Source organism: Barbatula barbatula (genome assembly GCF_947034865.1).
Source record: "Barbatula barbatula genome assembly, chromosome: 6".
Lineage (NCBI taxonomy): Eukaryota > Metazoa > Chordata > Actinopteri > Cypriniformes > Nemacheilidae > Barbatula > Barbatula barbatula.
The window spans coordinates 4,156,860-4,181,386 of record NC_136765.1 but is presented as its reverse complement, the minus strand read 5'-3'; the positions used below and the strand labels follow the sequence as shown (position 1 = coordinate 4,181,386).

Sequence of the window (24,527 nt, the reverse complement as noted above, 5' to 3'; positions counted from 1 at the left end):
GGGAATGGAAAGCGTGAGCACGGTTTATGTATTAGTGGTACGGATAAATAAAAATGTATAGTACTTTTTACAAAACTGAGGGCACGGATTGGAATCTCGTGGGTCTGGTTTATTAATCTATGGCCATGATTTGTTAAACTGAGTTAAATTACAAAACTGTGTCCTCGGATCTGAAGTCCTAATAGGCTCTGTAATACGGAGAGGCTGCACTAGGTCCTCAAGATGGCGCCCACGCCAAAAAGGTCACGTGTCTGAAATAGAGCAAACAAACATTGAGTACCTGTGATCCGAAATGTACATGATTGGCACTCCGGGAATCTTTCGAATCCTCCTTTTCAGGTCCCTGTCCACCGTGGCCACAATGTAACATTTGTGCTAGTGGACCAGCAAGAAATCAGTCAGTCAGAATGTAAAGCAAACGATGAATACATGGAATGGGGAATCTGTGTACCTGTGTTACTCTTTGGACTAAGCAGTCATCAGCATATGTTCCTTTGTGTGAGCAAGGCAAGCGCTCAAAGCGAGGATCTTTTGCTATCCTGCACAGAAAATTCAAATGAATACAAAACACGGAGAAAACCAATTGTGTTGTGTAATGTACGTAGTTCATACTGGCTGTATTTCCCTGATATACAATTAAAAAACCAATAAAAGGAAACATTTTAAACTGGATCCACTGGTGCACATATAAAGGATATACCTATAGTAAGAGAATTAGCATCCATTTGCCACAGTAATGCAGAATAAACTTTACAAGTGTGTGTGCCATTACCGCAAAGCCACCCTGTACTTCATGCCTAGTTTCTCAAGCTCAGCCATCACGCAGTCCGTTATACAAGGAACACCTAAATAAAATACATTGAATCATTATATTATAATAAAAAAGGTAACGGCCCCACACAACAGTACGGTTCTTTTGATATTAATAAAACAATAAATTACATTTGGGTCATTCTATGTCAAATCACCCACATTTTGATTATTTGAGCTTATGAAATGTCATACATTTACATGAAACTAATCACAAGGGCTGCTTTAATTACATTTTGTAGGTCGCGATATAGAGCCATTTTACTACACTTTATTTTGATATCTCAGACACGCCTCTGAGGACCTCTAAGGCAGTGCAAGCCATATTTTAATGTTTAACGAGTATATCATTTTTTGTTTCCTTGGAAAATGACTAAATGATTCGCTGAAAACAACACCCTTTTTCAACGGCTGGTGTCTTGTAGAACCTTTTGAAGCTGCTATGAATCTGAAATTTGGACCTTAACCAACATCCCCCCGCTAAGTCCATTATATGGATAAGAACCCAGGAAAGCTTTTCTCAAAAGCCTCAATCTGGTTTCCGGACGGCTCAAGACATTTTCATTTATAGTGAACTACTCCTTTAAGTTATCCAGTTGTTCCCAAAGTACAACTTTAAAATAACAATGCATCTTATATAACCCAAAGTTTCGCATCCCTTTTGGATGTGAATATCTACTGAATGCGTGTATAGTGTTTTGGTTGTGTAGTGCAGACTAGATATGCACGGATCAGCTCAAATGTCACCCGATTCCGCTGCTTCAAACAAATCATCCCCCCGCACCGATCATTTTCTCTGATCTAGATATTCGCACCCAATCATCACATTATTCATTTGAATTCTAATTCTATGTTCTAAGCGTTTAAGCTTTTTTAATTTTCTCTCGGATCTGTTTCGCCTCCATTTCTGCATTAAGAATGGACTCCCATCCTCGTAATGCACGTTTTTTAAACTGCCTGACGATTAAAATGCATTTAAAACATACATATATTTTTGAGAATGTAGTTAATATTTGCATAATTAATGACTGATAGATTAATCAGACGTACTTTTTTATTACCTTACCGACCCACGGATATAACCACACTAGTGCAGACACGTGAATGTGGTGCTATAAATACAAAGATTTTTTTTTAACCACTGAAAATTTATTTTTGTGACTGAATATATGAACGCCACATAACTAAGTACTTACTAAGTAAAAACACAGAACGTTGCCCTAACATGACATTCTGGTTCCTGTTTGGTTCTTTTTTTGAGAACCAGATAATATTTCTTTACATCAAAAAATAACATTCGCTTAACATTGCAAGGATGAATCTATATGTTATTACGATGTTTCCTGGATTGCAGAGTTTGTTTGTTGTTACTAACTTGTGTCCCTAGTTTAATGTTGTTGCATACAAATAAAATAATAAACAGGTATTCATGATTATTTGCAAAAAAGGAAAAGGAAACTCACATTTAGCGTAAAGGCAATCCATCATTGACTGAACAACATCTAATTTGGCCTTAATTGAGAAGTTGATGAAGTTGGTATCAACAAGGATATAATATGGAGGTCCAAGCTGAGTATTGTACTGGAAGAACATGCATGATGGATACTTTGCTCTGGAACACAAAGATGAAAATTAGTGCGTGGAAACATATACTGCCCAACACACAGTGTTATAAAATGTCAACTGTGTGTGACTGGTTGATTTGAGAGTAAACGATAGCTGCGTTTTCATTACCCTTCAAAATGTGCAAATTGAAATTTATGGAAACACGTACATTTTGTTAAAACTTACATATATTGCAAAATTTATTTTGCATGAGGTTGGAACCCTTTATAAACCCTCTGGTCTAACCACTGAGCCATATATATTAAATATTTTATTTAAAATATATAGGGAAATATAGACATTTCTCTTCACTCTTTCATCACAGTAGGTGGAACTATGTGCATCTAAAGTTGGTTCGCAACCTGGCATTAAATCTAAAAAGGACAAGTATGGCAGGAATGACTTATCGCAAGTAAGAGAATAGCCCTTCCGTCACATTACAACATTTAATGGAAATGCCGTCATTCCACAATTTTCATTAATCGACATTTAGAAAATATTGTTTAGGTTTTGCACACATCTGTAATGGAAACACATTGCATATTGACCAGGTTAAGTCATTAAGAAATTAAAGCACAACAAGGTAAAACTATTACTGTTACATACTTTTTTAAATATTTAAATAGTTTTAAATAGAACACCAGAGTTCGTTAAAGCTACAATACATGACTGCCCACAGGGTCATCTGATTTCCTAAACATCGTCACTGCTCAGAAAAACAGATGTGCCTGCCCAAAACCAAACTGGAATGGTGTTTAAAGCTGAAAAAGTATACAATAACAGATGCATTATTAGATTTACTTACACTTCTTGCTCTTTAATGGCAGAGGGATCTTCTATCTTCTTTTTTTGTGTTTTTGCTCTATCCTTTTCCTTTCTAGAGAAAAATGGACAAAACAACTTTCTGTCAGGATATGGGCAGTTTACAAATAAATCGCATGTGTGCCCTTTGGTGTGACAGAACATTTTAAAACGACGACGACAAATCGCTCTTATGCCATTTTATAGTATAAATGTAAAATTATATCAACAGTTTGTTTTCTAAATTGTTGCTGTCAAACCATAGGACACATGTTCTCATTGACTCATTACAATCGTCAAAGACATTTTTGGAAGCTCCAAAAGCACATATACACGTATTTGTCACAAAACTAATCCACACAACTCTGTATATAAGACTTTGAACATGTACACATGACAAAACTCGTCATGTCACTTATTCGTTGTTTCTATTAAATATTAAATAAATGCGTTACTGTATTAGGTGTGAACGTCACATCAAATAAGATTGATCCACACTGTGCTCTTTCTTGATTTAAACAAGTTTTTGACGCAGCTTGCTTAAAGTTTATAACTCTTTTCCCTCTCAACAGCTTTACACGGCGAAGCTTCCCTTATGCAGGCGCAGCTTCATGCATGCGCCTAGATTGAATCCGCTCGACGGATTCTCTCGTGCTGATTATGAATAGAATGAAAGTAAGTCAAAAGCATGATCATTTGTTGCGAAATATAAGTTCTTAACCACTATCAGTCGTAAGTACAGAAGCGTTAAGTTAAGCAAGCCTACTGATTCACATTTCGGGGTATACACGGAATAAAAAAAACTTTTATTTCACTGTAAATGTATATTCCGTCCTATCGCTCAGCCCTAAATGGCGATACGATATGCCGGCTAACTCAACGATGATACACGGTTGCTCCAAAAGTAAAAACAAGAACCAATGAGATTCGTCCTCGAGACAAAGTGCACAAACCATACATAGGATGCTGGTGGTCCAATACATTTTCAAGCACTGCATTTAGAGCCAGCATTCCACTATTACTCTTCTAGTTGTTTTCTGTTCTAGCTGTTCAAAGTCTAGTGCGATCTATCTTTGCTGAATGCGCTACAAATATTATCAGTTTTTACTTATCGTATTGCTTTAAATTATTGTATTAACCCTTGTGGCCTGTACATTGAAGTAGCTTTAGAGTTGAGAAAACCAGACAAACCCAACCTGGTTTAGATCAGGTTCAGCTGTAGCACAACGCTTGGAAGAAACGTCTCTGTAAACTCAGGTTTGATCCTGAGTCTGTGAGGTGTGTGCACCTGAAAGTGTGACACTTGCGGCAAACAGCCAATCACACAGTACATAGGGAGCATCATCAGTTTGATTGCCTTCTCGCGAGTGTCTGTATAGTACTGTATAGGTTTACCAAAAGGTAAAAAGATTATATGTATGCTTCATCATTTAAAAAAAACTTTATATACTGAAGCTTGTATTATACATATATTGTCATATTAATTTAAATGCTATGTCAAATTCATTTTAGTTACCAACTCCTTTAATAGTTATAGGAATTATATATATTATATAGAATTATAAAGGAATGAGATACGAGGGGAGTGGCTTTATTGCCTCAGATGTCACTTTACTCACATCTGATTGGCCCAGTTTTGGTTTGGGATCACCTACCCAGAATAAAACCTGCTCCGGAGCAGCTTAGCCGTGTAGCAGAAGTTACCAGGGCGACAAAACCCGCTCAAAACCTTCTTGAGCCCGAAAGCTCAAGGGTATGCTCACATTAAACGTGAACTCATCTGGGTAAAACTGAATCCGGCTTTGTGATACAGGCCACTGGAGTTGTATGGATTTGTTTTATGACGGATTTATACGCTTTTGGGAGCCTCAGAATAATGGGTTACCCTTCAATGCCATTGCAAAAATACACTTAGAATGGCAAGAGAATGAGCAAACTATCAATTAAAATACATTTTAAGGTGAAGTATTCCTTGAATTCCTTCTTGGAGGTCATTAGAGACTGTCTCTTTGACCTCCTTTAAATAAAAAATGAACGAATATCCAGGAATGACAATGGTTTTGATATCTAAATGTAATTTGTGTTGGTACTGCAATAAAATATTTCATCATTCATATACATCATTTTAGACAACGTAAACATTTCCGGTTTCAGTTTTATATGATTATTTCACGCATATAAGTGAGTCTTAAAAATATTAGTTTAACATTTTAATTCAGTTCTAAATGTTCTTGTGGTTGTATTGTGTTCAAACATGTGTAGAAACTGAAATGGTAAGTTCGTCAGGAGACCTATAATGACAAAGGATATAAAAACACTACTAATCTATGGGCGCTCGAATGAAAAAGCCCTGCAAAACATTATTGTGATAACTGTGCATATTATGTAAATTGTAAAAATGGTAAACTCATGTGTAAATGCGAGGCCTTGTTTATAATGTATATCTTTGAGATTGTATTACTGTACTATACCTTAAGTATACTACAGCGTTGTGATCTGGTTGCTAACGTATGTACTAAGATACATGTACAATATATGTGGTTTTCTCAGATACATTTTTTTTTACATTTGTTTACAATGTGTGAGGCATGCATTTGCGAATTATGATCTGTGAATTATGTATTTGTTTACAATGTGTGAGGCATGTATTTGTGAATTATGTTCTGTGAATTATGTATTTGTTTACAATGTGTGAGGCATGCATTTGTGAATTATGTTCTGTGAATTATGTATTTGTTTACAATGTGTGAGGCATGCATTTGTGAATTATGTTCTGTGAATTATGTATTTGTTTACAATGTGTGAGGCATGCATTTGTGAATTATGTTCTGTGAATTATGTATTTGTTTACAATGTGTGAGGCATGCATTTGTGAATTATGTTCTGTGAATTAAGTATTTGTTTACAATGTGTGAGGCATGCATTTGTGAATTATGTTCTGTGAATTATGTATTTGTTTACAATGTGTGAGGCATGCATTTGTGAATTATGTTCTGTGAATTATGTATTTGTTTACAATGTGTGAGGCATGCATTTGTGAATTATGTTCTGTGAATTAAGTATTTGTTTACAATGTGTGAGGCATGCATTTGTGAATTATTTTCTGTGAATTAAGTATTTGTTTACAATGTGTGAGGCATGCATTTGTGAATTATGTTCTGTGAATTATGTATTTGTTTACAATGTGTGAGGCATGCATTTGTGAATTATGTTCTGTGAATTATGTATTTGTTTACAATGTGTGAGGCATGCATTTGTGAATTATGATCTGTGAATTATGTATTTGTTTACAATGTGTGAGGCATGCATTTGTGAATTATGTTCTGTGAATTATGTATTTGTTTACAATGTGTGAGGCATGCATTTGTGAATTATGTTCTGTGAATTATGTATTTGTTTACAATGTGTGAGGCATGCATTTGTGAATTATGTTCTGTGAATTATGTATTTGTTTACAATGTGTGAGGCATGCATTTGTGAATTATGTTCTGTGAATTATGTATTTGTTTACAATGTGTGAGGCATGCATTTGTGAATTATGTTCTGTGAATTATGTATTTGTTTACAATGTGTGAGGCATGCATTTGTGAATTATGTTCTGTGAATTATGTATTTGTTTACAATGTGTGAGGCATGCATTTGTGAATTATGTTCTGTGAATTAAGTATTTGTTTACAATGTGTGAGGCATGCATTTGTGAATTATGTTCTGTGAATTATGTATTTGTTTACAATGTGTGAGGCATGCATTTGTGAATTATGTTCTGTGAATTATGTATTTGTTTACAATGTGTGAGGCATGCATTTGTGAATTATGTTCTGTGAATTAAGTATTTGTTTACAATGTGTGAGGCATGCATTTGTGAATTATTTTCTGTGAATTAAGTATTTGTTTACAATGTGTGAGGCATGCATTTGTGAATTATGTTCTGTGAATTATGTATTTGTTTACAATGTGTGAGGCATGCATTTGTGAATTATGTTCTGTGAATTATGTATTTGTTTACAATGTGTGAGGCATGCATTTGTGAATTATGATCTGTGAATTATGTATTTGTTTACAATGTGTGAGGCATGCATTTGTGAATTATGTTCTGTGAATTATGTATTTGTTTACAATGTGTGAGGCATGCATTTGTGAATTATGTTCTGTGAATTATGTATTTGTTTAAAATTTGTGAGGCATGCATTTGTGAATTATGTTCTGTGAATTATGTATTTGTTTACAATGTGTGAGGCATGCATTTGTGAATTATGTTCTGTGAATTATGTATTTGTTTACAATGTGTGAGGCATGCATTTGTGAATTATGTTCTGTGAATTATGTATTTGTTTACAATGTGTGAGGCATGCATTTGTGAATTATGTTCTGTGAATTATGTATTTGTTTAAAATTTGTGAGGCATGCATTTGTGAATTATGTTCTGTGAATTAAGTATTTGTTTACAATGTGTGAGGCATGCATTTGTGAATTATGTTCTGTGAATTATGTATTTGTTTAAAATTTGTGAGGCATGCATTTGTGAATTATGTTCTGTGAATTATGTATTTGTTTACAATGTGTGAGGCATGCATTTGTGAATTATGTTCTGTGAATTAAGTATTTGTTTACAATGTGTGAGGCATGCATTTGTGAATTATGTTCTGTGAATTAAGTATTTGTTTACAATGTGTGAGGCATGCATTTGTGAATTATGTTCTGTGAATTATGTATTTGTTTAAAATTTGTGAGGCATGCATTTGTGAATTATGTTCTGTGAATTATGTATTTGTTTACAATGTGTGAGGCATGCATTTGTGAATTATGTTCTGTGAATTAAGTATTTGTTTACAATGTGTGAGGCATGCATTTGTGAATTATGTTCTGTGAATTATGTATTTGTTTACAATGTGTGAGGCATGCATTTGTGAATTATGTTCTGTGAATTATGTATTTGTTTACAATGTGTGAGGCATGCATTTGTGAATTATGTTCTGTGAATTATGTATTTGTTTACAATGTGTGAGGCATGCATTTGTGAATTATGTTCTGTGAATTATGTATTTGTTTACAATGTGTGAGGCATGCATTTGTGAATTATGTTCTGTGAATTATGTATTTGTTTACAATGTGTGAGGCATGCATTTGTGAATTATGTTCTGTGAATTATGTATTTGTTTACAATGTGTGAGGCATGCATTTGTGAATTATGTATATGTTTACAATGTGTGAGGTATGCATTTGTGAATTATGATCTGTGAATTATGTATTTGTTTACAATGTGTGAGGCATGCATTTGTGAATTATGTATTTGTTTACAATGTGTGAGGCATGCATTTGTGAATTATGTTCTGTGATTTGTATTTGTTTACAATGTGTAAACAACTATGTCTGGGTACAAACTCATCTCTCGTACTATTTTGATGTGCTTTTTAGTGCAAAGGATGCGTTTTACAGTTACACATATATTCACTTAGCAGACATGTCGTACAGGAGCGAAAACACAATAAACAAAGTAGTAACTGCACATAAATGTTTGCTTTAAGAGAAAAAGTTAGTGATACTCACATTCTCTGGTCCTTTAGATTTATCATTCTTTTCATCGCCGCATATTTCTGCTTTTTCTGCTTACCCTAAAATACACAAAGAGACAACAGACGAATCGTCGTCATCAAGCAACCAGGCAGAAAATAGATGTACACAGGAACTACATTTTCAACCGCGTCTGAATATTCGGTTTATTTCATAATTTACCATCGCGTTGGAAATCGAGCAGATATTTTCAATCCAACCCTCGTGTGTTTCTCAAAGCGTTTCCGACGTCATCATCATTCGACACGTTACACGCGCTACGTCATTTCCTGTGTTGTTTAACGTATTTGATATTGCGGTCTTTCCGGTCCTCTGTAGATAAAAGCAAGGTAAAAATGGTGAACGGTTGTATTAATGCAGTTTTCGAAATATGAACTATTTAAATCTGTCGTGCAAACGTATTTGTTTCTTTTGAATGCATCGCATGCATGTGCTGTGTGTTGGTACTATGTCTGTTGTTATGTGATCGAATGATCTTTTTGATTCACTTTGAAACATTTTAGCTTTACATTGTCTTTTTATGAGCACATATTAAAAGGGGCTTTCTTTTGTATTTACTATGCCCTAAACAAACAATATTACGTGTTGTCAGAGAATGCATTGTCATCAGTAGACATCGACGACCAAAAGAACAGAACTGATGTCTTGTCACACCCTACAGACGTGTTTTTGGCGGTTTATTTAGGATTTAATATTAGCAGTCTCAGACCATTGTCTCTTTCCTAAAATACTTGGACGTGCATGCCTTTGTGTAGCACCTTTGGCGATTTTACAGTTTTGCAAAAAGCAGTTTCACAGCACATACATTTTTCGAAAGCACAGAAAGTTATGTATAGAGTTTATAGCATCATTTGTTCAAAATGTAAACATGCAGGCAGAGCAAAACTGATTTGTATGCATCTCTTTTATCTTCCCAGTACTGAAGGAGCATGAGCGAGATACTCGGCACCAAATAAGACAGCTTAGAGAGATCACAGTTGGAGGTCTAAGTTTGAGTCTCAAAGATGATCTGATGGACAGCCGCTTTTTGCTGACCTCCATCTTTTGTTCAGTCTTGTGGGCTTTCTTCTGGGAGGTGAGCTGGAAGAAAAGCAAGGAAAGTCAACTTGAAGAATGGCTCCAGGGACACAGCCTCTCCGAACACATGTATTTGTTTGAAGGTCAGTTTTACGGAATTCACTTATTTGAGTCACAACCCTATACAGTAGTCCTGCAAGCAATATGTGTATAATGTGCTTCTTCTTCCTATGTGTATAGATGTTCAGACTCTGGAGGAGCTGAGTTTGAGTGTGCTATCTCGACTTGAGGAGGTGGTAAAGGAGAAGCGTCGCTGGAGGGAGATCACCGAGGCACATGTACAGCTGCTCAGGGACTTTGCCTTCCAGGAGTGGCTTAGTTCCCAGAGTTTGGAGCACTACTACCACACGTTAGTTCAGAAACCTTCAAAAATATGCCGCAGGGTTTTCGAAGTATGCTCTTTTACAGTCTTACACCGTGTCCTAACCAAACGCGAGGCGATGCTGTGACGCACGATAAAAAGTATCTTTTTGTTTTGTGTCGAAATAGCTGAAAACCAAGAAGTTTAAACTCAAACCTGGTCTCTTAATGCTACAGCGAGGATGACATGTTTTTACATATGTAGATGTAAATATGTCAGTAAACTGAGTACACAGAAGCATGGCCGTAGCCGGGGTTTGTGAATTAGTGAGGTCTGTGGTGGGGTGTCAATAATTATACCCAATATTACCAATAAATGCTATAAATAATTCAACTTTAATAAATATAATGAATATTAAAGTTAACAAATGATAAACTTGTATCTATAAACGGGGCTTGATACTGTGGCTAGTGGTTTTCCAAAATGACTTAACTGGTCCTACTCTGCCAGCGTCTGACCAGTATGGGAGGATGCTAAGCGTCTGCCGCTAGAGCAACCCTTGATGTCAGGGAGTCAGGTTTATCTCTCTCTCGCTGGTCTCCAATACACTAGCCACCCAGCATTTTTACTGTCAACAATTTTGTTTTGGGGAAATAATTTTATATGCCTTAAGTTGACAATGGCATGCTGTGAGATCATGTGTCGAAAACCATGCCCAAAATAAAACAAAAAAGTTCCCATACGCACCTCCCCACTATATTAACTTCCTAAAGTGTGTCATTATGTGGAAACGGGTATGCAAGTGTGTCATTACCGGTATGCACAGTGCGGAGGTCGCATACCCACGCATGCAGAAACTTTTAAACTGCTGACTATTCATTCAGAGCTTCACATTTTATTTTTTAATATCAAAACTTACAGAGGACCTCATAGCTGGCTACAGTCATGCACAGAAGTTGAGCAATATACACACAAATGTTACTTTTCTGTTTCTGGAAGAGGCAACAGGTGGCTCTTCAGACAAAGTGTTTTTGACCGTAAAGTGACCTTTGCAAACATGGGGGACTGTCTTAATTTTTCAAGTCCTCACTCTGAATATATTTGGGGAATCATCTGGTATTAAAAGGGGGACATCCACCCATCTTTTCCTATAAACATTTTTGTTTATCTTGGCAGATTAAAGACACTGGGCTGCACCAACCTGGATGATCTAGCACAGTTTGACAGCCAGCTTCAACTCTCTCTGGCAGCTTGGGGCTATTACTACGAAGATTACATCAAACTGTCCACAGGTGTCAGGGTTCTGCAGGCATCCAAGGAAAGCAGAGACCAGGACTACGAGATTCAGCTGGTGCACAGCCTTGCTGAAAGACGACTGAATGAAAAGTGGTCTTTTGGTAAGTGTCATACTAATATATTTTTTTATTATGTTATATTTTAACCTTTACTAAGAGTAAAAGAATACTGTTATTGTATTACACTGGTACTTTGGGGTAATTTTGGAGTAATGTAAATTAACTTTTCAAGTAAATCCTTAGCAATTTTGAATTCGTGGATTTACAGAATTGGGAATTTACAGGCACGGATCTGAGCAAGAACATTTTAACATGCAATTTCCTTTTAATGTGTCACTTGTATATGCAATTTCCTTTTGATGTGTAACTTCTCAGCTGGAGCTCTGATATTTGGCTGTACCGTTGCCCTGTGCTTTCTAATAAGGGACCTCATGTTTTACGTGATTGGTGAGTTCATTATCATTATCTTTCATTTCCAGTATGTCTAACTAACACATTTCTTTTCCATACAACAAAACATACTCGGCTTTGTTCACCAAATACTCCCTCACGGTCGACGGCCGGCCATACAAACATAATAAAACAAAACATAATGTCCAGGCCTGGTCCTCTCCCGCACTTCCCTGTTGTCGCTCCTCTCTTATGCTTCCGGAGCTCCTCTGTGAGAGATGCGAGACCGCTGCACGCACAGCTGACGCTTGTTATCACTCATGTGACCGGCCTCGCGCCTTTCCCTCACGGCTCTCTCTCCCTGCTCACCACATTCATAAATCAGTTTTCAATAATTCAGACCACCTTTTATCTTTGACATGTATTTGTGTTTATCTACTTGCGGTTGGGTTATCAAGAATAATGAATTTCATGCATTTTCAACATTAAGGGATTATCATTTTAACCTTACTTCCCTCTCTAGGTGGAATAACTGTTTCCATCATCGCATTCGTCTTCACTATTAAGTTCCTGTGTGAACTTGCTGCTCGTGTGGTTAGCTTCTTACAAAACGACGATCCTGCCCGACATGGGGACCGCAGTATCTATGACTATGTGCGGGGAAACTATCTGGACCCACGCTCTTGCAAGGTTTCCTGGGATTGGAAGGATCCACAGGAAGTGGGCCAAACCATGAGTTTCCGCGTACAGGTAACCAAGCTTTTATAGCTACATGTGAGAGCATTCTGAGTTCATTACACTCTTTACTGACTATTCGGTAACTGCTTATGTTATCCAATGTCTCAATTCTAATGCCTGCAGTGTGTGTATAGAGATTTATTCATTATTTAAAAATCTCCTTTTAAGCTTTTCTACAAGAATGGCCAGCCGTTTCCAGCGCACAGGCCTGTGGGATTAAGGGTAAACATCACTCACATAGAGCTGGCTTTAGAAGTCCCCGCCACCCATGAGGTTCTTCTAGAGCCCGAGTCCAATATAGTCAAAGTGGCCTTTACGGTGCGTAAGGCTGGACGCTATGAGATAGCTGTCAAACTTGGAGGCCTCAATGTCGCCTACAGTCCGTACTACAAGATATTCCAACCAGGTAAAATGCTCTTCTCTCGATAAATACGCTCACCTGTGGGCTTTTCAATTCAGGCAGTGTGATGTGAAGTATAAAAAATGAGCAAAGACAAAACCGAGGGTTATTTTTTTTGTTTAAATAAAATCTTTATTCCAAATCAAATGTTAGACATTGATCCTTTTGCTACAGCAATGTGAGCCCAGGCACTTTGTACACTGCGTCAGACCGGTGCGGTACATTTCTATCCTAAAGCAATATTTCAGAAGGAAAAAAAATGTCTTTTTCCTGAAGAATAATGCATTAATGCAGCGGTAGAATGGGAGTGAATGGGGGCAATTTTTGGAAGCTCCAAAAGGTGCATCTATCAATCAAAGAACTGCTCAGCACGGCTCTGTGGTCTTAACAAATGTTTTCTGAAACTAATCGATGCGTTTGTTTAAAAGAAATTGATTGTGCTATTAACTTTAATATCTAGCTTCCGTTATCCCTCTGCTGCGCGTGAACCAGAGACTTGTTTTTCCGGCAAATGTCGAAGGGGTGTCGTAAGTCCGTCTCCTCTAGGACTGGAACACTTTTGATGTTAGCCGTCTCAATTGACTTAATAAAATGAGATTGTGTTGTAGAAAGCACTGCCTCTTTGGAGAAAGTTCCAGTGCAACTGTGGTTTTATTGTCAGGGCTTTAAAAAATATGCTGTATGTTAACATTTCACGCATTGCATGTATGTCTTGCAGGTACAGTGGTGCCATCCAAAACAAAAATAGCGTATCATTTCTCCACAATAGTGCTGACCTATGGCCAGCAACACACGCTGCAAATAGAACCACGGGACGAGTATGGCAACCCCACCAGTAACACGGTGTCACTGGTGGATGAAGTCAATTACAGTGTGCATGTCGACTCGGTAAGAGCCCTCTATTGGCACACCCAGAGTTTATAGCTCAGATAAAGCTAGTTTAATTTTCAATTCTGTGCTTCCTTTACATATTCGCTGAATAGACAGAAAAAGTTGGTGTTCTCACAAATTAAGTCATGTAAACGTTTTTTCCTAAAGCAGAGCATGAACATGAATATATGAAGCTATAAAGATGTTTAGATTTGTGTATTAGCGTAAGCTCGAATAAAGTTGCTAGTCCAGTATGTTTCCAGCATTTCCTTTGTGTTTCTTCAGCTGGGCCCAGGAGAGGAGGAGAGCTCAGAGGATTACTACAACACATCTGTATCATTTAATAAGCTACAGTGTCAGGTTCTGATGAAGCTTACATTGAGGAAGAAAGGCTGCTTTAGAGCATGTATTTCCTACAAGGATCAGCCCCTTAGCAATGGCGAGTTTGACATCATTGTTCTCGGGGGTAAGTAAAAATAGTTTTGTTGAGCTCAGATTTTACTCATACTATTTTCTGCATTATTTATGCAACTAAGTAACTTCAACTGTATGGGTTAGATCCCAGAGTATTGCACATACTTCTATACAATGTATAGTATAATGCAATGTAAGTCACTCTGGATAAAAGCGACTGCCAAATACATAAATGTAAATGTTATAAATGGCAGGGGTTAAATCGGACCGGGCACATATAGGCTGACCTTCTCGCTCTGCTCCACACGTGTGCGGCTCTTCAGGTGTTATGGAGTGGCACTACGCAGTGCCCCAGTATAAATTTCATGAAAATAAACTGATCTATCTGCAATGTAGTAACTAGGGATGCTCATTTCGTTTAATTTCCCAAACCGAGAACTGATGATCGTAATCCGAACATTAACCATTAACTGATAAGATTTTAATATTAAATTGGAATTAAATCAAATACTGCGTCTCATTTCAATTGCTGCGTCCTCCGACGGTCGCGTTTGTCAGCTGCCTTTGCATGCGACATCTGGAGGACGCAGACTTTGGAGTGTCGCTATGCAGGCTTGTGTTGCCTTTCTACAGCGCCCAGCCGTGCACCGTCGTTCTAACATTTCAAGTCATAATGAACTGTTTGTAAAGAAAGGCTCAACTTCCAAAGATGTAATTTGAATCATCATTTTCAATCATTTAACGTGGGTTGTTCATTTTTAACCCCTGATAATAGGTACAATTTTAAAGTGGCCGTAACTCAGACAGTTTCTGCATATCTCATGTTAAACATGAGTGCTTACAGAATAGTATTGTGCCCTTCAAATATTCGTAGAGTCTTTAGTTTGATCACATTTATAAAAGACAGATACAGCTTTACGATTATTTCCGAAAACATACGACCTGTGCGGGGGGAGTGCGGAACTAAAGCATGTGCGCACCGCTGCCAACAAAACAGACACAAATGACTCCAACAATCTCCAAATCAAGTGTTTACAGTATATAACATCCATCACTGAAATGCTGTGAACATGCCCGCGGGCTTGCTTTTCCAGGAAAAACTTTCCGAAACCTATACAAATCTTGGGGGAGTGTATCGAGCAAAGAAATACTACGTCATATGTCCAACTAGTAAATCATGTCAAGCATGAGAAGACAATGTAAAGAAGTCAGAATGTATGAAACACTGTTGCACATCGGGGCACTACCCAAGGCTCTGACTTGAAGAATATTCTTAAAAGCATGTAGAAATATTACTGTTGCATTGCTTAAAAGTGGATATGGACTTGTTTTCTTTGCAGTATTTGAGGTCTGAAAAAATATGGAGCATCTCTCATTTGAACCTGTTTCTCTAGTTTTCTTTTTCTGCAAATAAATGGAAAGAGAACAATATTTTTGACTTTTTGTAGTATTATTGTCAGTAGTTCACAGAATGAAACAAAACATAGTATAATATTTTGTGAAGTACGTAATAATACAGCATAAGTATATGCTTTTTTGCTCATTTACGTATAGCTGCAGCAGTGCAGATGAATGAACACACCTAAATCATTAGTAAAATCATCTTTATTATGTTTTAGAAATCGAGAAGAACTGTGTGGAGAAAAACGTGTCTACCCCAGGTATCAGCATCTGCTTTGAGGCTTACCTCTACAACATGGGCAACTACAGTAGTTGTCCCTTGCAGTTCCCAGCATCCTCCCAGCTGGCCCCGCAGAGACGGCCCTCTATGGGTGATGAGGAGGAGGAACAGGACTCCACAGCAGAGGGTCAGTCAGAGAAGATCAAGAAACCAAAAAAGGTTTACTGCTATATTTCACCAAAGGTAAAGAATTTGCATTTAAATTGTTATATGAAAGTGGTTATGTTTGTTAATATTTAGATGCCGACATTTATCCCATATTTATATTCGTTTTAGCAATTCTCTGTAAAGGAGTTTTACCTGAAAATTATTCCCTGGCGCCTTTTCACCTTTCGTGTGTGTCCTGGAACTAAGGTTAGACATTGAGTCTTAACATTGCTTACTACTTACAGTGAGTCTTTGAAGTCAATGTATTCTGTTTTAATTCTCAATTCTTATATTATGTGTGCTCATCCAAATATGTTCTTATTTTTTATGTAATGATTAATTTTAATTGGTCATACCATTGTTATGATTCCTAAAATCATGCCACAAAGATGTGTATTTTAGTGCTTGCACCGTGCAGTCCCTCTTTATTTCTTCTGCTCTTACCTCTACTTTTATTTTATTTTTCCGGAAATAATTCCGCTCAATTTCCGAATTGTTCTCTGCCTTTCTGGGTTATTTAGTCAAAATTATGTTTTTTTTTTCTGCCTTGTAAACACTTTCTTTCTGTTGTCCTCCACAGTTCACATACCATGGGCCCGACCCTGTACACAAGTTTTTGACGCTGGTGGTGGATGATGGGATTCAGCCTCCAGTAGAGCTCAGCTGTAAGGACAGGAATATCATGGCTGCCACCTTTATACGGTTTCTTCATAAGAACATTGGTAAGTATGAGTGCTGCGGTGTGTGGTTTTTCACACGTTCATATGTGGTTGTGTTTATTTGATGTTTTTTCATGTGTTTGCAGGAGGTTCAGAGACTTTTCAGGATAAGGTGAACTTTTTTCAGAGAGAGCTGAGACAAATTCACTCCAAAAGACCCCGTACTAAAACCTGCCTGAAAATCAACCGTCACTCGCTCCTCGAGTCGGTGGGTCGGAAATCTCTTCAAAACTTTGTCATTGCTATAAAACTGTATGTTTCGCATTTACTTGATTCTAAAACGGTTAGTGACAATTTGTTTCTGTTGCAGTCTCTGAAGGCCACACGAAACTTTTCAGTGTCTGACTGGAGTAAGAACTTTGAAGTTGTGTTCCAGGATGAGGAGGGTAAGTTTGCTGAATAACACTAATATTTGACTAATTACCTGGCGCACAGATGCACAAATACATGTTTTAAAATAAGTCTTAAGTCAGTTCAGCTAATATTGGTTGTGATATTCTGTGATTTTCGAGGTTCACTTAAATTTCGGAGTTGTTTGATGTGCGTGTTTAGCTTTGGACTGGGGAGGACCGAGGCGCGAGTGGTTTGAGCTCATCTGTAAAGCTCTGTTTGACACCAGTAACCAGTTCTTTATACGCTTTAGTGACAACAACCAGGGTTTGGTAAGTAGCCAAAAAATGGTGTGGTATTTTCACAGTTAAACACAATTTCCTGCCAAATTCTCATGATTGAAATAACAATAAGATTGAATACATATACACATACTCATACATATACTACCGTTTTCAAGAAAGAGGATCACTTATGTTGATGCTGATGTTTATAGTAAACTGTACTTGTTGTTCTGCCTTGAATGTATAACGGTTCAAGAAGCATTGTGTTACAATCTGAAGCTTATGTTCTCATTGGTTCATCTTAAGGCTAAAATGGTTAAAAGAATTCCCATATAACTTTCAGAATTTTATTAACAAAAAATAATAATTCAAAGATTTTCCTTCACTGTTCATTCAAAGGGTCTTCAGTAGTTTGACTTCTCTAGCTGTGGTATTTTGGCAAATATACTATGTTGAGTTTTTGAAGGTTGAGTAATAGAACCATTACAAATATTTGTATTGATGAATTATTTGATTATGTAACATGACATTACCTGAGCCATTTACTACATTCACTGATTAGGTCCTGTCTCTGGACCTTGTTAAAAAGAGAATGATATCGGCCATAGGATGGTGGTGTTGTTTTTTCTTTCGATCAGGTCCATCCAAATGCTGAACGTTCCCCTCACTTAAGAGGGAAGATGTATGAGTTTGCTGGGCGAGTGGTGGGGAAGTGTCTATATGAGTCAGCTTTAGGTGGGGCTTACAAGCAGCTAGTACGGGCCCGGTTCACCCGCTCCTTCCTGGCCCAGATTATTGGTTTACGGATGAACTACAAGGTGACAAAATGCTATGATTCAAAGTCTGCAAATAAACGTGCAATATAACATACACTAATTCATGCAGGCTTACCACAATTTTTGTATTAATATGCAACTTCCCATACATTTATCATGTATACCCAATGGGGAGAATACGGGGGTCATAAGGGGGGACGCAGTTCCATTCTCAATGCATAGGAATAGACTCTATGCACGCAGGGGGATGACGCACGCCTGCTAAAATCTCAGCTGGCTAAGCCACTTCCGCTCTCATAGGGCTGAGGTCATTTTTCACCAAGTAATAAGGATATGTGTACTGAAAATTCACGTTGCAGTGAACTGACAGCATTACAGCTAACGTTGTTGAGTGCCTCTCTGATCAAGCCTCAAGTAATGGCAAAAGTGTACTTATCGTATTTGTGGATACAGCTTGAAACGGATAGCCTGAAGCCTTTCCCCTTTTTGGTTGTCGATGTATAGTGTAGTGTTTGGATAATTTGACTCGCTAATCCTATGGACATCTTGTGTGAAAACGTCATTGTTCCTTATGGAAACTACGTGCGCCGAATGTGACTGAGCGGACTGAGACCAAATGCAGAAGCGATCGCGCATAGAGTCTATTCCATTTTTATTCCATTAAATAACATATTAACATACCTTAATACACAGAGTTGTTTCTACATATTGTTTAAGTATATGCATGTCTCTATCTAGAGTCTTCCCAGTGAGTCTTTGCCATTTTCAGCACTGTGTGTACCTATAGAGTTAGATCTGAATCCTGCATGTGGTTTGGCTCATTCTTTTGTTCTTTTGGCAGTACTTTGAAACTGATGATGAAGAATTTTACAAAACCAAGGTTTGCTTTATCCTGAACAACGATGTCAGTGAAATGGACTTGGTGTTTGCTGAAGAAAAATACAACAAGTCAGGACAGCTAGAAAAGGTAATGTACATCAATTTGGCCTGGCATAAAAAATGAAATTGTAGATATTGGTAAACCAATACTTAACATTATGTGACATGACTGATCGCCCGCACATAATGTTTTCTGCATGAGGTACAGTACATGCGCTTCTGACATAGTTACAGCCTTTGAGTAAATTTGAGCTGTGCCATGATAATGCTGATGAAGCCTGGTTTCACTTGGAAATATATAGTTAATGCATGACTTGAGGAAGACCAGGACCCAGAACATTCTGTTTTTAAAAGCATTCGATCAGAGATCGAAGAGGAAGAGCGATCTAGCAATGGTCAATTAGCAAAGCACACAAATGACTACTTAAACCAAAGATTGTATGTTATTTGAACTCTGAATCACCGATTTTATTTGATGAACCCAATTTACAGGCTATGAACTGTATTCATAACTTTGGTGAATCGTAAAAATCGGTAAAGACATTAATGCAGTTTGCTACTAGAAAAAGAGAGATCTACACAGGGTCAAGGTTACAGGGTTATAAGAAATGGAATGGTTTGTGTTTTCTTCCGAATCGGGACACATCTGAGTGAAGTGGCTTTTGGAATGACAAACATGTAGGGCAGAGTTTTGATTTCTTCCTTTAGGAGTTGATTGATTGAACTTTAGAAGTTAGAAGTCTGCCCAATCGACAGTCCGTAATATAGTTTCATTCTCATGCCAAGACATATGTCATGCAGAAAAGAGACAGCGTGAGTATAAAGGGCCGTTCATGCTTTTTGATGAACGATTACACAGATAAACAATTTATAATAAACACTGCAATATTCCATAGACAATAAGAATTTAGATTTCATGTCAGTGGAGGAGCGGCTTCGTTACGCTTAGTAAACTGCTTTTGTATATCATTCAATGAATTGACTGTTAATTTTTTGTGTTTTACCCTAGATTATATTGTTGGGACCCAATGCATATATAGAGAGAGAGATCTTACTATGATAAAAATGCCTCTTTTAAAACTACGTATAATCATTAAAAAGTAACTACAGAAATTATTCACTTTTATCATTTAAGTTTCACACCAGCATGTAAAATATAGTTGGCTCTTGGAACATCAATGTTAAACTTTGAGTGCTTGGTATGGACAATTCACTGATGCAAGATGGTCTGAATTGATGACTGGAACACAGTTGTATATTGAATGTATAGCCAAGATTTGAGTTGGATTGCTCCCAAAAATGAGTTTAACTGTTGATAGATGTGACCCGAGTCACTCACTGTTTTTTTCTCCTTGTCACCTTGACCTTACTAATGGCTTTTTTTGGGTAGACTATGGAGGTAACAAGGTAACGTAGATATTGATGTATTTTGGGGGGGAGTTCACATACAAATGTCTACACATGACAATGTGAAGGCAGTAGAAATCAACCAAGCAAACTTGAGCGCCTGGTCTTTTTACTACGTGGGTGTGTTTATTTACACTCACAGTAAAAAGAGTGTCATAACGTTACAGGTGGTGGAATTGATATCTGGTGGTGCTCAGATTGCTGTGACCAATGAGAATAAAATTCACTATTTGAACCTGCTGGCCCAATATAGACTAGCCAGTCAAGTGCGAGATGAAGTAGAGCACTTTCTGAAAGGTAAGAACCCATAATTGAAGTATTCTCTGAGACTATTCTTTCCTGTTCTCTGAGAAGACTATGTCTTGACCAAAATTGAATCTTCTTTCAGGTTTGAATGAACTTGTACCTGAAAACCTTTTGGCTATTTTTGATGAGAATGAACTGGAGGTAATGTTTTTCTTGAAAGTACAACAAATTACATTTTTTACACATTCTCTTAATTCTCTTAATAAACTTTTTATAAAGCATGATATCTGCTTGTTCTCTCTTGTTTTTAGTTGTTAATGTGTGGTACAGGAGACATTAATGTGCAGGACTTCAAAGCTCATGCCATAATTGTTGGAGGTTCATGGCACTTCAGAGAAAAGGTTAGTGACAGGCATTTTAAAATGTTGCGAATCGGTCCCATAAATTAGCTAGAGGCTAGCTCACCGTTCAGGAACCTTTCATCCAAGGGCTAATACAAGCCTCTACCATTCAGGTGATGAAGTGGTTCTGGGCAGTTGTGTCGTCCTTCACACAGGAAGAGTTGGCACGTTTGTTGCAGTTCACTACTGGCTCTTCACAACTCCCACCCGGTGGCTTCAACACACTTTGCCCATCCTTCCAGATCATAGCAGCTCCCACACACAGTACTCTGCCTACCGCACATACCTGGTAAGCACACATGTATGCACCCAAACATTCCCTCCCTTCAGAGAATGATTTAAAGCAGGGATGGGCATTTTTGGTCCTAAATTGTCACTGTTAGCTCAAACTAGCTCCAACACACCTGCCTTGAAGTTTCTAGTAAATGTCGAGTAAAATGATAAATTAAGCGATTTGGGTGTTTTTCATCTATAACTTGGACATAGCCTTAAAAAATGTCATGTGGTGTGATTTATCGTAAAATTAATTAATTTCCTTTGTCATGCTTAACATTTTTATACAAATCTTTAGTAACTCGCTTTGGATAAGACCGTCTTGCGAAATGACCAAATGTAATGTAAATGTAATATTTAAAGTGTTTAGAAATGGGATGTAGATAGAAAAGGTAATGTACATATGTAGATTTTGGCCGATAAAAATAACCAATGATCCTTTAATATTGGAAGCCGATATACAATATATTTGTATCTGAATTTGAATATAAAATTCCCTAAGACTCAAAAGGCAAAAAGTGGACAATTGTTTTTGTTATTTGAAAACATTACAAGGTCCATAAAATCATGTACCAAGCCTACTTTAACCTATGTAACAATTCTTTAACCTTCAAACATTTCTGGTATATTTTTTATTTTATAAACAAATTACAGATGTTCTTCCAGAGCAACCCAGGAAAATGTTGTTAATAGCCAAATGTCTAACAGATCTCAAGACTAACCCTAAACGTTCAGACTGTCACATCAAATCCGATTTTTGTGCATATCTGATTGAAACCAAACTTCATTGATTATCCACACTGTGTTTAGGAACTGTTCAGATCCGATTTGAGTCCCGTGGTGCTCTCTAATTTTTGGCAATATCTGCAAGCCGGATAAAAATCTGGCTTGTCCTGTAGATGGTCTGCTTGCACTCTTTAACCTCTCGCAGAACCAGACGCACTTCCTTTCTGGAGAAGTGTCTGCTCTTCAGAATTCTGCCGTGTAAATAGCGACTTCGCCTATTGGAAGATGACACTCTGATTTGTTTAGGGCACATTACGCCCCAAAAAACACTTATTACTCATTAAGAGAATCGGGACAACCCGTTTAGACCATGCGCCCAGGCACGCCGACCGTTTTCCCGCTGTTAAACTTGCTAAAGTGGATTCAAACACGCCCTGAGTGCACCTGCTCCATGTGCTTTAAACCATGTGCTTAGATGGCCTCCATCCAGTTAACTAATAAACCATCGCTATAGGCCTTTTTAATGCTATTGCAGATATGCCGATAGTGTTAATAATATTTCGATTTTTGTTATATTTTTTGAGATGCATAGTAATTCAAATATAAAGAGAACTTTTTTTATTCACTTTTTAAACGAAGCCGTTTTTCAGCTGCGCCCAGAATTTTTATTTCGGTGCATCAGTTATAGTAAGAAAAGGATTTATTATATCAAACCTTTAAAATATTGCTTTCAAATATTTCATCAAACTATGAGAACTGCCTGTCATCTATTAAGGGATTGCCTTGAAAATCTGTTATAATTACAGGCTGTAATCCAACAAAACAGGAAAAACATCTCAGGGGTTAATTCTATTAATAGTAGCAAGAGGAACAGATGCTTTGTATCGTCACTGTAATTTTTATGAAAAAACAATTGTTCCTGACACAGATTATCAGATGTGATTTAATTGTTAGCTAAATTGTCAGGATAATTCCTTTAAATTAATCTGCAATTTAAAGGAAATTCAGACTTACCATTCTGCTTGTCAGAAATGCTACAAACACGTACAATTACAGCGATGGAGTGTACGGCAGTTTTATTTAGATTTTCGAAAGTCTGTTTGAATTCATGTTTACCTTCTTCTCAATCTCCTGTCCTGTTCAGTTTTAACCAGCTGTGCCTCCCAACATACGACTCCTATGAGGAGCTTCACAAGCTGCTGAAGCTGGCGATTAGTGAGGGGAGCGAAGGCTTTGGGATGCTCTGAACATCTGTCCACACTTGATGGACATCTCACGTCAGTGTATTCTTTAAAGTATGGACTCTGATCATCAAATTCCTCTGGAAGGAAGTTGTGTATATATGTATTTTTAAAAAATGAAGTTTTTCATTTCTGTTGCCTCTCTTGCCATGTTCAGGCATAAATAAATGGCCTAACTAAGAGTCAAGATGCTTGTTTTGCATTCGTCTTAAGCGGCTGGATTTCTTTTATGGAACATATTAGACTGAGATTTTGTGAATGACCCTTTGGCCTTAACTGATCAGGGAAGGTTGTGTATATAACAGAATATATATTTATTGCTTATTTGTTTTGTTTATACATTGTATACATCTTTTCTTTGTAATTGATCATTTTATATATTTGACAAAGGGACCTCAGACACGTTATCACTGCTCATAACTGTTCATCTCAGAGAGGTTGATTCTGTTTTGGGCACTTGCATTCCAGAATCAAATGTTTGTTTTAGCTGACTTGCGTAGGTTGATGTGCCCTGTGCTTTTCCCATTAAGTCTAAAAAGCCTACTTTTCAGATGGACTTTTGTTAGACATTTAATTTATGAAGAACATAATAAAAGAAACAATTATGCAAAAAATTTAATATGCATTAAAAAAAAACGATATTCAAGCATTAATTCAACAATTCCTAAAAAATCTGACAAATTACTTTAACATCTTTCAAGTGTTATTTTGACATCTACAGTATTTACCAAATGTTTAGCCTAAAGCCTGACTAGTAAAAAAGGTCGGTTACTTTTGGTTAATATCCAGTAACAGATAATATTCGTTTTTAACAGAGCCTATGGCAATACTGTAAGTGACGTTAAAATCTGGAGGGTATAGTTTTGTGACCACTACAAACCATTTGCAGAGACGGGAAGTAATGCTGAAGCACCGACCACCCCAAATTTACTCTGTGCTCTTGCTTTTGTCCTGGTCATTCAAATGTTTTTTTGTATATATTGTAACATACTGTATTTGGGTTTGAATTAAAATAGTACATTTTTCTTTTCCATTAAATTAGCCGTTTCCAAACCTACCATTTGTGTGCAGATGACTACACTTTATCAGTTGTTTATGCAACACAAATTAAAAAGCAGAAAAGCTATCCAAGTGGTGTTTTAATC

The 24,527-nt window shown here is 37.1% G+C and overlaps 2 protein-coding genes across 2 annotated transcripts in view; one reads left to right on the top strand and one right to left on the bottom strand.

Moving 5' to 3' along the window:
* The window catches only part of fcf1 (FCF1 rRNA-processing protein), a 14,162-nt gene extending 5,081 nt beyond the window's left edge, over positions 1-9,081 (bottom strand). The window contains exons 1-7 of the mRNA XM_079458714.1: positions 8,950-9,081; positions 8,764-8,828; positions 3,221-3,292; positions 2,274-2,422; positions 773-845; positions 452-539; positions 281-375 (exon numbers count right to left, since the gene is read on the bottom strand). Of these exons, the coding sequence (XP_079314840.1) occupies positions 281-375; positions 452-539; positions 773-845; positions 2,274-2,422; positions 3,221-3,292; positions 8,764-8,828; positions 8,950-8,952 (545 nt within the window). The 5' untranslated portion in view covers positions 8,953-9,081. The remainder of the gene's footprint in view (positions 1-280; positions 376-451; positions 540-772; positions 846-2,273; positions 2,423-3,220; positions 3,293-8,763; positions 8,829-8,949) is intronic.
* Positions 9,038-24,527, top strand: arel1 (apoptosis resistant E3 ubiquitin protein ligase 1). Its single transcript, XM_079458713.1, has 22 exons — positions 9,038-9,116; positions 9,705-9,947; positions 10,045-10,213; positions 11,342-11,562; positions 11,836-11,907; positions 12,374-12,600; positions 12,757-12,994; positions 13,707-13,876; positions 14,144-14,324; positions 15,892-16,136; positions 16,230-16,307; positions 16,681-16,822; positions 16,906-17,027; positions 17,130-17,205; positions 17,372-17,481; positions 18,072-18,251; positions 19,051-19,176; positions 20,663-20,792; positions 20,884-20,942; positions 21,053-21,142; positions 21,256-21,431; positions 23,286-24,527. The coding sequence occupies exons 2-22, from the start codon at positions 9,800-9,802 to the stop codon at positions 23,386-23,388; spliced, it is 3,063 nt and encodes a 1,020-aa protein (XP_079314839.1). The 5' UTR covers positions 9,038-9,116; positions 9,705-9,799; the 3' UTR covers positions 23,389-24,527.